The 14,923-nt window shown below is 43.8% G+C and overlaps 1 protein-coding gene across 4 annotated transcripts in view; it reads left to right on the top strand.

Moving 5' to 3' along the window:
- Positions 1-435: 435 nt before the first annotated feature.
- The window catches only part of RABEP1 (rabaptin, RAB GTPase binding effector protein 1), a 116,353-nt gene continuing 101,865 nt past the window's right edge, over positions 436-14,923 (top strand). For 2 of the 4 annotated variants that reach the window (XM_030800048.1, XM_030800047.1), the window contains exon 1: positions 1,991-2,246. In XM_030800048.1, the coding sequence (XP_030655908.1) occupies positions 2,006-2,246 (241 nt within the window). In that variant the 5' untranslated portion in view covers positions 1,991-2,005. Of the gene's footprint in view, positions 694-1,990; positions 2,247-14,923 lie in introns of those variants that run through there. The other 2 variants (XM_030800049.1, XM_030800050.1) reach the window with 2 other exon arrangements.

Below are 14,923 nucleotides of genomic sequence, written 5' to 3'. Positions count from 1 at the left end.
GCCTCTGCATCAGAAGACCTGGGGTCCAGGCCCAGTACTGTCGGAAACAGCTCTTCATACTTTATTACCTCGTTTAAACTTTTCTTAGCCATTATATTGATAAAAATTCCAAGAGGTGAAGTGACTCTCCCAAGGTCGCAAAGCTAGAAGAGGTAGAGGCTGGAACTGCACCCCGCCATCCGTCCTCCTCTCTTATTCTCTTTTTTTTTCCCCACTGTGCTGGGGTGGAGAACCGGGACCGGCCCCTTCGAGAGGCCAGGCCGCTACTGCAGCCCCTCTTCTCCAGCTCCGCTCTGCACTCAGCCTCCCTCTGCCGCTGGGTCAGGCGCCCAGCTCCGCCCGGACCCTCCCCTCCAGCGGCGCTCCCTCCGCGCTCCCGAGACCCCGCCCCTCCCCTCGGGCCAACGTCACGTGCCGCCCCATCCCCCTGCGCCTGCGCACTGCTTATTTCCCGCTGTCAGGATGAGGAGGCGGAGGTCGGCGGTCGGGTCCGTCTCTGCCCGCGGCTGTGGCGGCGCCGGCGGCTCCAGCCTTAGCGGTTCCTCCCTAGGCGGTGGCGGCGGCGGCTCGGTCGACGCCTCCTCCGCCAGCTGAGCCCTCGGGAGCCCGGGACGCCGCTTCCCCGCCCATCCCCGCTCCCCGAGGCCGGCCGCCTGGTTATGGCGCAGCCGGGCCCGGCTTCCCAGCCTGACGGTGAGGCGCCCACCATGGCAGGCGCGGCGGGCGCGGCCTGCCTGGCGTCGGCGTCGCGGGAGGATTTCGGGGCGGGCAGGAGGCGGGAAGGGCGCGCGCAGGCCCCGGGGGTGACCCCGCCGGGCGGAGACGGGGGCGCGCGGGCTGCGGCGCGCGAGGGCGGCGCGGGCGCCCCGGCGGCCGTCGCTGGGGAGGGGGCGGGAGGCGCCGGTGCAGCGCTTGCGGGCGGACAGAGGGAAGGGCGTGGGGAGGCTGCTGGGTAGCGTGGGGTAGTGTGGGGAGGGAGCGGTTCTGGGTAGCGGGGGACCGGCACGTGGGTTCTGCCCGTGGGGGAGGATGGAAATCGGGAACATGTGCTATATTCGTTAAAGAAAAAAAATCTTAGCTTAGGTAGTGTACCCTCCCTGCCGCCCCAATCCTTGCTATAGAGCTCTTTGCACCCAGTTATGTGACCTGAAAGTAGTTGTGTACAGTAACTGGATTTAGTAGCATTCCCTGAATGGCAGTGTGGCTTAATGGTAAGTGTTGGGGCCTGGGAGTCTAGAGGACCTGGATTCTTAACGAGCAAGCTCTGGGCTCATTTCTTAGCCTTGTTGAGCCTCGGTGTTCTCACCGACGAATTAACCAAGAGGTTAATTCATGCCTTTATATTTTATCTATAGAAATAGCAACACGAATGTGTATATAAAATAATAGTATTATGGAGGTATTAGGAATAATGAGAATAGTGTTTGAGAATGCTGAGGCCTACTTGCACTGCTTGAAGATGTTTGCTTGTGGAACTAAAAAAAAAGTGAGGTCGAAGAAATGTGTCATTTATGGCGTTTATATTCTTGGAAGGAAAAAGGGGCCCCATCCTAAATAATCAAAGTTGGTTGTCAGAGCCCTTTGTGACCTTCTGGGAAATTGGACTAAGCTGTGCTTCACAGATTGACCACATGGTTCCCGGTTTTACCACCTAGAATTGATGTTTGGAGATAGTGTGCTTGGTGTTTTCCAAGATCCCACTGTATCTAGTTGTGAAAGTTCTTTCTGGTGTATTTCTATAATCAGCGTATGTGCTTAGCATCTTTAAGTGTGAGTAGAGTAGAATGTTGGGAAAAGGGGCTTGGTACGGAGTAGGTACTTTAAAACTTGGCTTTCCTTGGGGTTGTCTCAAAATAACCTTTCATGAAACCCTTACTCTTTATTCTTGCCTTTGGGGAACTTGAAACCATGTTATCAGATTTTAAGGTTCTGGCTGCTCTCTGGGAAATGTGCTTCAGAGCCTGTTAGCCTGTAGTTTTGGGTGGTGTTAGTTGCCTAAGGGGAGATGTCCAGTAAGCACTTAGACTTTTATAAGAACCTGCTTGCTGTTTCTGTTCCAGGAGAAGGGAAGGGAAGCATTTTTGGTGGGCTGTCAGAGAGAGGAAACTGGGATGTCTTCAGGCTGCATTTTAATGATCACCTTTTGCATTTGGTGTCAGGCAAGAAAACTTTGTTCTTCCGCAATCCCACTTTGTTACTGCACACAGAGGCAAGATACAGAGAGCTTGTGGTTCTGATCAGGAGTGGTAGGTATGCATAGCTGGCTGCTGCCTTCTCTTGAGTTGCATGGAAAGAAACGTCTAGGGTAGCACAGGTGACATGACCGTCTGGAATCAAAATTCCCTGCCTCTTTCAAGATATGAGATGGTCTTCTTTGTAAATAGGCAGAAGTGACTGAGCACTTGAAAGACGCTAGGGAAAACTAGCTTTAGGAAATCTTGTATTCTTGCTATTTTAGTTCAGGTTTCTTTCCTGTTTTTCAAATCTTGTGACTCTAGGATGAGATTTAGTTTGCATAGATTGCAATTTTTATTTTAAATTAATGTAGGTAGCCATGACTACTTTTTACAGTAGGAGAGAGGTAATTTGGTACGTTTGAGTGCCTTGTGTCAGTGCCTTAGAAGTTCATCTTGGGGATTTTAATTGTTTCTTTTTTCTTTGAGACAGTATCTCACTCTGTTGCCCAGGCTGGAGAGCAGTGGCGCGATCTTGGCTCACTGCAGCCTCGACCTCCTGGGGTCAAAGCAATCCTGCCACATCAGCCTCCCAAGTAGCTGTGACTACAGGTGCATGCCACCATTCCCAGCTAATTTTTGTATTTTTGTAGATACGGCGTTTTGCCATGTTGCCCAGGCTGGTCTCAAACTCCTGAACTCAAGGGATCCACCTGCCTACGCTTCCCAAAGTGCTAGGATTATAGGTGTGAGCCGGTGAGTCCGGCTTTTGGGGATTTAATTTGTGTCTTTAGCTGAACTCATGTAGACCATTTTAGCTTTAGGCACATTTGAATTTTCTAGTCCTGCTGATTTAAAAAAAAAAAAAAATCGGCAGAATTCTTTTGTGTCAAACTGGTGGTGAAAGATAACTGCTTAGTCTTTGACTTTATCTCGTTTTATCCTGTTCAGAAGCGATTGTCTTTGATGACTTTTAAAAAAAAAAAAAGTATGTTGTCTGTTTTTCATGGCCATATGGTAGATTAGGAAAATCGATTTGTGTGTAAATTGAAGGGATGAAATGTAATCATTTTATTCATTTTAATTATTTTGTAAGTTAAAAAAAGTTTTGGGTTTTTGATACTGCATCTTAGTTTGCTTATTTGGAATACAGGTAATTTTAATAGTTAAAGAAATTTAAATTGATCTGTTTTCCCTTGAGAATTCAAAAATGTGAAAATTTTCAAATTTGAATATTTTAATCTAAGTTCAACTATATCTTTGAAGCATTTGCTCTGGTTTTATTTCACTTTTTTTCTTTTTCTTTTTTTCTTTTGTAGAGAGGGTCTCACTCTGTTGCCCAGTCTGGTCTTGAACCCCTGGGCTCAAGCGATTCTCCCATCTTGGCCTCTCAGTGTTGGGATTACAGGCATGAGCAATTGCACCCAGCCTACTTCATTATTTTTTATTCTTGCCATGTTGGCCAGGCTGGATTCCTGATTGTTTCCTGTTAGTTACACAGACATGCTACGTTTTACCCCTGAAGGACATGCTTTGCATACATAAGTCTGCAACTTCCGTATCTCACTTAATGAATGTTAGCTATCATATTATATACTCAGGGTTATATGGCCATGTAATGTTCTGTAAACACTATAGGCATTATCTTAGGAAATCTTCATAGCAGTGAGGTGGGTACTATTGAAATATTACTGCTTCTGTTTTCTTGATGAGGAAACTGAAGCACAGAGAAGTTAAAGAAACGTGCCTGTGTTATACAGCTACTAAGTGGGGGAGCAGGATTCAAATGCATCTGGCTTATGTACTAGATCACGGACTGCTTTCCACGTCAGTGTTGTAGGCCTTCTTCATTCTTGTTAAAGACGATCTCATATGCATGTACCATGCATGATTTATTGCCTATTTCCCTATTGTGGGGCAAGTAGATCGTTTTCAATTTTTAATTATTTTATAAGCAGTGTTGTAATGGATGTCCTTGTGCATATTTTTTAGGTACTCTTTTACTTCTGTAAGACTAGTGAATTAAATAAAGGGCATGAGTTCTGAGTGGTTTAAATTTTAATACCTGTTGCTAGCTTAATCTCAAAGGCATCAATTTACATACTTGCCAACGATATATATGGCAGGTGGATTTCCCCTGTAATCCTACAAGCTCTGGATGATGTCATTTGTTTTAAATTTGTGTCTTTTGATTAAAAAAAGTGATATTGTTCGGCTGGGCATGGTGGCTCATGCCTGTAATCCCAGCGCTTTGGGAGGCCAAGGCGGATGGATCACAAGGTCAGGAGTTCAAGACCAGCGTGGCCAATATGGTGAAACCCCGTCTCTACTAAAAATACAAAAGTTAGCCGGGTGTGGTGGTGCACACCTGTAGTCCCAGCTACTCAGGAGGCTGAGGCAGAAGAACCACTTGAACCCGGGAGGTGGAGGTTGTAGTGAGCCGAGATCATGCCACTGCACTGCAGCCTGGGGGACAGAGTGAGACTCTGTCTCAAAAAAAAAAAAAAAGGAGTTGTATTGTGCAGTTAACAAGTATTTGTGTGCCTATTCTATGCCGAATCCTATGCTAGGATCTAGGAAATACAGTGATGAACAAAACCAGACCCAGTCCCTATTCCTAGGTAGTGAGTCATTCAGCCATTAATTAGATAATCCTTTTTTTTTTTTTTTTCTTGAGACGGAGTTTCGCTCTGTCACCCAGGCTGGAGTTCAGTGGCGCGATCTCGGCTCACTGCAAGCTCCTCCTCCCGAGTTCACGCCATTCTCCTGCCTCAGCCTCTCCGAGTAGCTGGGTCTACAGGCGCCCACCACCACGCCCGGCTAATTTTTTTGTATTTTTAGTAGAGACGGGGTTTCACCGTGGTCTCGATCTCCTGACCTTGTGATCCGCCCGCCTCGGCCTCCCAAAGTGCTGGGATTACAAGCGTGAGCCACCGCGCCCAGCTAGATAATCTTATAGACACTTACAAAACTATTTTTTCAACTAATATGAATGTATACTGTTTGTCAGGCACAATTCTAGGCATTTGGAATACATCAGTGGGCAATATAGATAATAACCCTGCCCTAGTGTGGGAGAAACGGATATTAAACAACAAACGTAAGCAAATGATATGGGTTGTTAGATGATAAGTGCAATGGAAAAAAGAAAACAGAGCAGGATAAAGGGAAGGGGGTGGGGCTGGTTTTAAATAGGCTGGTGAGGCAGCTTTATTGAGAAGATGACATTTGTGCAAAGACTTGAAGTAGATAGAGGAGTTATCCTTGAGGATATCTGGTGGAAGGGTGTTCTAGGCAGAGATCAGTTTTTGCATATGCCTTGAGGGCGGAAGCATGTCTGGCATGTTTGAGGAAGGGCATGGAGGTCGTTGTGGCTGGAATGATGTTATGGGGCCTGGGGGAAGAGTATAGTAGGATATGAGGTCAGAGAGGTAATGAGGTGGAGGCAGATCTTTTTGGGCCCTAGAAGTATTGCAAAGATTGGTTTTCACTATGGGGAACCATTGAAAAGCTTTGAACAGAGGAATGATGTAATCTCACTTATGTTTTAAAAAAATCACTCTGGGCCAAAGTGCTGTGATTACAGGTGTGGTGGCTCACGCCTGTAATCCCAGCACTTTGGGAGGCTGAGGCAGGTGGATCACCTGAGGTCAGGAGTTCAGACCAGCCTGGCCAACATGGTGAAACCCAATCTCCACTAAAAATACAAAAATTAGTCAGACATGGTGGCACGCGCCTGTAATCCCAGCTACTTGGGAGGCTGAGGCAGGAGAATTGCTTGAACCTGGGAGGTGGAGGTTGCAGTGGGCCAAGATCATGCCACCGTGCTCCAGCCTGGGCAACAGAGTGAGACTTTGTCTCAAAAAACAAACAAACAAAAACCCCAAAACACTCTGACCGATCATGGTGTTGTCTCATACCTGTAATCTCAACACTTTGGGAGGCCTAGGTGGGTGGATTGCTTGAGCCCAGGAGTTTGAGACCAGCCTGGGCAATATGGCAAAACCGCATCTCTACAAAAAATTAGTCAGGTGTGATGGCCTGTCTCTAGTCCCAGCTACTCAGGAGGCTGAGGTGGGAGGATCACCTAAGCCTGGGAGGTCGAGGCCGCAGTGAGCTGTGATCTTGCTACTTCACTCCCACCTAGGTGACAGAGTAAGACCCTGTCTCAAAAAAAAAAAAAAAAAAAAAAAAAAAAAATCACTCTGGCTGCTGGATTGGCAGCGGAGTAACAGGGAGGTATGAATCCAGAAAAAAGATGTTGAAGCTTGGACCAGGATGGAGGTTATATTTTGAAAGTATGGCCAACAGGATTTGCTGACAGATTGAATATGGGATGCAAAAGAAACTGAGTAGTCAAGGATTACTCAAAGGTGTTTGGCCTGAGCAACTAGATGGACACAATGCTGTGAATGCCTGTAACTGACTTATTTGACCCATATACAGAGGTCAGTAAAGGCTTTTGATGAAGTAGTCCTGGAGCTGAGATCTGATGGATGAGCAGGACTCCGGTTTTTGGAGGATGCATAACGAGTAACATAACTGAAGAAAGGTCACTGTGCCTGGGTAGAGGAGTAGGTATGGGCTGGCCTGTGAGGGGTCTTTTTCCTTAGAGCTGTAGGGGAACCCACTGAAGGGTTTTAAGCAGGTAGATGATGTGTGGCTTTTTCTTTTCTTTTATTTATTTATTTTTTGAGATGGAGTCTTGCTCTGTCGCCCAGGCTAGAGTGCAGTGGCGCTATCTCGGCTCACTGCAACCTCCACCTCCCGGGTTCAAGTGATTCTCCTGCCTCAGCCTCCCAAGTAGCTGGGATTACAGGCATGTGCCACCATGCTCGGCTAATTGTGTATTTTTAGTAGAGATGAGGTTTTGCCATGTTGGTCAGGCTGGTCTCGAACTCCTGACCTCAGGTGATGCATCCGCCTTGGCCTCCCAAAGTGCTGGGATTACAGGCGTGAGCCACTGCGCCTGGCCTATTTTATTTCTTTTCTTTATTTTTTTGAGACCGAGTCTTGCTCTGTTGCCCAGGCTGGAATGCAGTGGTGTGATCTCTGCTCACTGTAACCTCTGCCTCCCAGGTTCAGGCGATTCTCGTGCCTTAGCTCTTCAAGTAGCTGGGATTACAGGCGTGCACCACTACACCTGGCTCATTTTTTGTATATTTAGTAGAGACAGGGTTTCACCATGTTGGCCAGGCTGGTCTTGATCTCCTGTTCTCAATTTATCCACCCTCCTTGGCGTCCCAAAGTGCTGGGATTATAGGAGTGAGCCACTGTGCCTGGTTGAAGTATGGCTTTTTAATTTGCGCTTCCAGGATAGGAATTATATTAATTATGGCCTCTTTGTTTATTGGCTGGCTGGCTTGCTTCCTTCCTTCCTTCCTTCCATTCATTTTTTCTTTCTTTCGTTTTTTTCTTTTTTTTGCTTGCCCTCCCTTCCTTTCTCCCTCCCTCCCTTTCTTCTTCTCCTTTTCTCTTCTACTTTGAGTTGCTGTTTCACATCTTTATTTCTTTTGTGGCTTGTCTGTTTATATCTGTTTCCCATTTTTCCATTGGGTTGTCCTTTTCTCAGTAATTTGGAGGAGCTCTTTGTAAATTATATTAGCCCTTTGGTATGTATTGCAAATTTTTGTCTCACAGTTTGTCATTTACCTCGTTTTAAAAATTTTTTGTTATGCAGAAAGCTTTAATTTTTATGTAGATCCGACCTTTTTTTTAAAAAAATAATTCATGGTTTCTGGGTTTCTTGTTCTGCTGAGGAAGACTTCCCCAATTCTCATGTTTATTTAAAGAGAAAAAACCTTATGATTTTCAACACTTTTAGTTGTCTTTTATGTTTTGTAGTCTAATCCATTTGGAATTTATTTTTAAATTAGGGAAGTTTAATATAAAGAATGATTAACTAAACTGGAGATCACCCACTAAGACAAAAGAAAGCCCTAAAGAATACAGGACTAGTAGACATAAGGAACAGTCATCGCTTCCAGGGCTGAGGCGGAGCACCCTTTATTTTTTTTTCTGAATAGATAGCTAGTTGTCTTAATGTTTATTCAATAGTTCATGTTTTTGTTTGTAAATTATAACTTGGTAAATCTCCCAACCTTTGAACTAGCAGAGATACTTAATCTGAAAAACAAAAGCCCTGCACTTATCCACTGTCTTTGTCACTCTGATATCCTAACACACTGTAGCCTGGAATTAGGTAATGGCCTTTAATTTTCATGTCTTACCTGGCTTTCTGTGGAGAGAATTGCTTTTGAATCTTAGGGCTCTAATTTCTAAAATATCTCTATCATACCCTAGGTTTTTATCCACTGAAGTTTGATGTTTTCTTATGTAGTCATTAATTTGAATATTGTCTTTATGGAAGTATTTATTTATTTTTTGAGACAGAGTCTCACTCTGTCGCCCAGGCTGGAGTGCAGTGGCACAATCTCCGGCTCACTGCAACCTGCGCCTCCTGGGTCCAAGCGATTCTCCTGCCTCAGCCTCCCGAGTAGCTGGGGTTACAGGCACGTGCCACCACACCCAGCTAACTTTTTGTTTCTTTTTTTAGTAGAGATGGGGTTTCACCGTGTTAGCCAGGATGGTCTTAATCTCCTGACCTCATGATCCGCCCGCCTCAGCCTCCCAAAGTGCTGGGATTACAGGCATGAGCCACCGCGCCCGGCCTAGAAGTATTTAATAAATATCGTTTAATTTTGTGTGGTACAATTGTGCCAGGGAATGTGAGAGGGAGAAATATAGAAAAGAATGATATGTAGTTCCTTTAAGAGTTTTATGACCTAGTAGAGGAATAGGCCTTAGGAATGTAGACTGAAAAGGTGCCCAGTGGGAAAGTAGGTACAGTTGGTGCTGTTGGATCACAGAAGAAGCTGTTACTCTAAGTAAAATTACAGAAAGTTTTCTTATCAGATAACTGAATCCATTCCAAGTGATAGTCTGAGTTCTCTTCCTTCTGGAGAGAAGGAACTTACCACCTCCTAGTTTTGACTAGTTTTAATGTTTTATTTATATCCTTCCTACATATTTATTTCTGTTATCACATAATTTGAATCTACCTAACTTTCTTGAATTATTATTATTATTTTTTTGAGATGGAGTCTCACTCTGTCACCCAGGCTGGAGCGCAGTGGCGCGATCTTGGCTCACTGCAACCTCCGCCTCCTGGGCTCAACTGATTCTCTGCCTCAGCCTCCCAAGTAGCTGGGACTATAGGCACACACCACTATGCCTGGCTAATTTTTTTTGTATTTTTAATAGAAATGGGGTTTCACCATGCTGACCAGGCTGGTCTTGAACTCCTGACTTTATGATCTGCCTGCCTTGGCCTCCCAAAGTGCTGGGATTACAGGTGTAAGCCACTTTGCCTGGCTGAATTATTTTTAAAGTAGAGACAAGTTCTGTCTACACTGCCTAGGCTGGTCTTGAACTCCTGGGCCCATGTAATCCTCCTGCCTCAGCCTCCCAAATTGTTGGGATTATAGGCGTGAGCCATCACACCCAGCTTACTTAACATTCTTTTGATTCTCTTTCAGATTCTAGTTGTTAATGACCTTCAGTGGTACCTGATGTTTTCTAGATGTATATAACCTGTAGAAAGTAGATAAAAAGGCCGGGCGCGATGGCTCACGCCTGTAATCCCAGCACTTTGGGAGGCCGAGGCGGGCGGATCACGAGGTCAGGAGATCCAAGACCACGGTGAAACCCCGTCTCTACTAAAAATACAAAAAAATTAGCCAGGCGTGGTGGCTGGTGCCTGTAGTCCCAGCTACTTGGAGAGGCTGAGGCAGGAGAATGGCGTGAACCCGGGAGGCGGAGCTTGCAGTGAGCCGAGATTGTGCCACTGCGCTCCAGCCTGGGCGACAGAGCGAGACTCCTTCTCAAAAAAAAAAAAAAAAAAAAAAAAATAGATAAAAAGTCATATAACTGAAAGGAATCCTAGAGAGTAGTTATTTTCCCTCAATTTACGATCAGGAAACTAAGGTCTGAAGAGGTAGAAGTCACTTGCACTGTAGCAGAGCCAGTTCTAGAATGTAGGAGTAGAGTTGGGGCTGTTATCTCTCTTCTGGTAACTGCATTATGTAGAATGAGCTTTCTCTGGAAGCCTCATTATGATGTTGCCTGATAAGAATCATAGCATTGATGTAGCTTGATTATAGTCAGAACGTTTAATACCTTTTTCTTTAGTATGTTAAATTCTTTAAGTATTTATTGCTTATGCCTATTGGTGATGGGCATTGTGTTAGGGCTATTGTAGCAAAATAGAAATGTACCTTTCTTATGTTCCAGAAAGGGATTTTAGCAAAAACAGCCCCAGAGACTATGATAGAGCCCGCGGCATGGCGAAAAAAGAGAAATGTTCCTTTTCTTATGGGTCTTAAAAGTCTAGTGGTAAATACAGACATATGCCATGAGGAGAGGGCAATTTGTCTGACTGATAATGGTATCCTCAGGACAGTATTTGTCGTAGAATAAATATGGGTAGTAGATATCGAAAGATGGATAACAATATGCAGTTGTTATAATGTTATAGTTCTTACTCAGTGATATTTTGATAACACATAGCAGAGACATCTTATTCAGAAAGTTAATGTAGTACTCTCCCTCCACTTCTCCCCCACTGCACCTCCAGTTATATTGGAGAAAGTGGCATTTGGATAAAGCCTTGAGAGTTGTGTAGAATTTTTGACGGATGGAAATGGTGCCTTGGAGACAGCGGTTAGAGGAGGGGGATAATCCTTGCAGGGTAGGGATGGAGAATGTGTAGTGTGAGGTGTGTGAATAACCTGGTGTCCTGGGAGTGTGAGACCTGTTTAGAGACAGGTTTGAAAAAGGAGAGTCTGAATGGTGGAAAGCTTTGCTGCCAACCAATGAGTTTGGATTTTTCTAGATAATGTGGCTGGAACTGTGTTTTGATAGAGTGATATTGTGAACCGTACTGTGCTGTAGGAAGCTTGCTCTGAAGATTATACAGAAGATAGACTGTGAGGCAGATGATTGGTTAAGGAGATGGATTGGGCTATTGCGCTGGTCTTAGAGGGAGATGATGGAGTTATAATGTAGGTCAGTGGGAATGGAGAGAAGGAAATAATAGGTGTGAGAAATACTGTGGTAAAATAGCAATTTGATGAACATTTGATTTGGAATTTGGGCAGGAGAGAAATTGAAGAGGATTCTGAGAATGTAGATGCTGTTTACCCATCTAGGCAACCAGTAGAAGGGCACATTTAATAGTAAAAAGTGACAGATTTGCTTATAGATATGTTGACCTGGAATACTGGTGGGGCAGCCATGCAGAAGTATCTAGTAGATAGCCGGAAATCTAGGCCTGGAGTCAGGGAAGACATCAGCGATGTAGATGTCAAATGCATAGGAGTCATCAAGGATGAATACTGCTCAGGGAGAAAAGTATGGACTATTTGGAAGGACACAGATAAAAACAATGGATTGGGAGAGGGAGAGGAAACCAGTGAACCTTATAAAAAAGGAGAGCTAGGATGATTAGTGTTAGAAGTCAGTATTGGAGAAAGTTTGAAGAGGGGGATGATCAACAGAACTAAGTGTGGCAGAAAAGTCAGATGAAGGCAGAAGTGCTCACTGGAATCAGCAATGAAGTGAAATCATCAGGACCTCTAAGAGAAGAGTTTCAATAAGGAAGGTGTAAATACGTAGAGGTAGCATATATAGACTAAATTTTGAAAGTATGGTAATATACATATAAGTGGGGCAGTCACTTGAGGGAGTACTAGGATCGTGGGAAGGGGTGTGTGTGTTTTAAGAATAGAGATTTAAATAATTGTAGATGATGAAGGACTGCCGGTGGAAAGGGAGAAACTGCCTAAAGATGTAAGATCAAGGAGATAATAGATGGGGCTGGGGCTGGGTCTCGGGAATTGAAAGCAGATGAAATAGAACAGGAGCATCTGAGTGTGAAGAGGGGCCACAGGGACTTCATTCTCCAAAATGGAAGGGAAAAAGGAAAGGATGAAAGGAAAAGGTAGAGAAAACTCTGAGGTAGAAGAGAGAAACTGACTAAATATATGAGGCCTCCATTCTTTTATCCATTTATTCAAATATATATGATTTGAACATATATGTACTATGAACAAGGCAGACAGGATGCATGTATTCATGGAGGTTACAGTTTTAAGACCTTTATTTCAGTCAAGTAGATTATGTTGTTTATACCCTCTTGGGTTATCTTAACCAAAGAACACAGAAAGTAATTTGGCTCTTTTCTCAGTTGTCCCAAAGGTGACATAACAAGTACCATTCTAGATGCAGAGGACAGCACTTTGGGAGGCTTAGGTGGGTGAATCACCTGAGGTCAGGAGTTCAAGACAAGCCTAGCCAATATGGTGAAACCCTGTCCCTACAAAAATACGGTAATTAGTTGGGTGTGGTGGTGCATGCCTGTAGTCCCAGCTACTCAGGAGGCTGAGGCAGGAGAGTCACTTGAACCTGAGAGGCGGAGGCTGCAGTGAGCTGAGATCGCGCCACTGCACTCCAGCCTGGGTGACAGCCAGACTACCTCTAAAAAAAAATGCAGAGGAGAGAAGTTAATACATTATATACATTGAATGCCTTGGGCATTAGGGCTTATTTAATCCTTTCATGGACCCTGAGTTGAGAAAGGCTAGTAGACTAATAAGTACAGGATACGATTAGATCCTTATTGTGGGAAATTTGATGGGTTGAGGGAGCAAACCGTGATGTGGGTTGTCATTCCTTTGTTAAAATCCTTTGTCAAAAGTCGAGACAAAGTATTTTTTTAACCATCAATCCCCAATTGATATCTACATTCTCTAAACTCCTGCTGCATTTATTGTGTAAATAAACGGCTGCCCCCATCTACATATGATCTCCTGACTGTTCTTAGTTACTCAAGAGCAGAAGTTTTCTAGCTGGGCATGGTGGTGCACACCTGTAGTCCCAGCTACTTGAGAGGCCAAGACAGGAGGATTGCTTGAGCCCAGAAGTTCAAGGCTGTAGTGTGCAGTGGTCATGCCTGTGAATAGACACTGTTCTCTAGTCTGGACAACATGGTGAGACCTCTGGTTCTTAAGAAAAGCAGAATGTTTCTGAAAATAATCCTATCCTTCATTTTGTGAACCTAGTAGGGCTCTATAGAGAGTAATGGAAGGACATTAGCAATTTACGTCTGGCTCTGCAAAATACTGTTCTGCATTTATTCTTAACAGATGGAAATGTAGTGTCTTTAGAGCACTTCCACTTTTTGTAGTACCTGTAAGTATTAGAAAATTCTTAATTTTGGGGGCCCAAATTATTTCCCTTTTACACTTTGGTTCCGACCTCTTGAGTGAATCAGGATTAGGCTATTTTCTCTCGTACAGGAAAGGTCATCAAATTTTTTTTTTTTTTTTTTTTTTTTTTTTTTTTTTGAGATGAAGTCTCACTTTCGTCGCCCAGGCTGGAGTGCAACGGTGCGATCTCGGCTCACTGCAACCCGTGCTTCCTGGGTTCAAGTGATTCTCCTGTCTCAGCCTCCCAAGTAGCTGGGATTACAGGTGCCCGCCCCCATGCCCAGCTAATTTTTTTGTATTTTTAGTAGAGACGGGGTTTCGCCATGTTGGCCAGGCTGGTCTTGAACTCCTGACTTGAGGTGATCCACCCGCCTCGGCCTCCCAAAGTGCTGGGATTACGGGCGTGAGCCACTGTACCTGGCCAAATATTTAAAGAGCTTTCTTCCATGTTGGCAGTTCCTCATATGAGGGTCCTATGCCTTCATTATTTTTGTGTGGCCTCCTCTGCTAGGCTAGCCAAATGTTCTAATGCCAAGGAGTTTGATAATGCTCTTCTTAAAGTGGTGAACCTAAAATTGGTGAAAATATTTTAGACACAATCTATGTGACTTGTGCAAAGAACAGCAAAATGTTCTCTTTTGATCAGGACTCTTAATTCTCTTTAGTACAGGCTAACATTCCCTCAGTTTATGTTTTAATATAAGGAATTCCCTTTGTATTCTTGCCATCTATATATCTTCTTTGGTGAGGTGTCTGTTCAGGTCTTTTGCCCATTTTTTAACTGAGTTGCTCATTTTCTTATTGTTAAGGTTTGTTTTTTTTTTTTTCTTTTTTGGAGGGGGGGTGGCTTGGTAAGCAAGCACTTGTTGAGTTTTAAGTGTTTTTTGTGTATTTTGGATAACAGTTCTTTATCAGATATTTTATTTGCAAATATTTTTTTCCCAGTCTGTGGCTTGTCTTACTCCCTTGACAGTGTCTTTTGCGTAGCAGAAGTTTTGATTTTTAATGAAGTCCAACTTATCAATTATAGTTGACTCTTGAACAACATGGGTTTGAACCATGGGTCCTCTTATATGCAGATTTTTAAAAATAAATATATTGGAAAATATTTTGGAAATTTGCAACAACTTGAAAAACTTGTAGACAGCACAGCCTAGAAATATCAAAAAATTAAAAAAAAAGGTATGTCATGAATGCATAAAACATGTAGATACCAGTCTTTTATAATTGACTACCATAAATGCGCACAAATCTATTGTCAAAAGTTAAAATTTATCAAAATGTACACAAATACACTGTACATGGCACCATTTGTAGTGGAGAGAAATGTAAATAAACATAAAGATGCAGTATTAAATCGTAACTGCATAAAATTAACTGTAGTACATACTATAAGTGGTGTAGTAATTTTGTAGCCACCTCCTGTTGCTGTGTACTAGAGTGTTGCACATATCTACTGAAAATGCTGATCAGCCAGGCAGG

Source organism: Nomascus leucogenys, chromosome 19, assembly GCF_006542625.1.
Source record: "Nomascus leucogenys isolate Asia chromosome 19, Asia_NLE_v1, whole genome shotgun sequence".
NCBI classification, from domain to species: domain Eukaryota; kingdom Metazoa; phylum Chordata; class Mammalia; order Primates; family Hylobatidae; genus Nomascus; species Nomascus leucogenys.
Note: the sequence above shows the minus strand (reverse complement) of the source record. Positions and strands in the feature narration are given on the sequence as shown.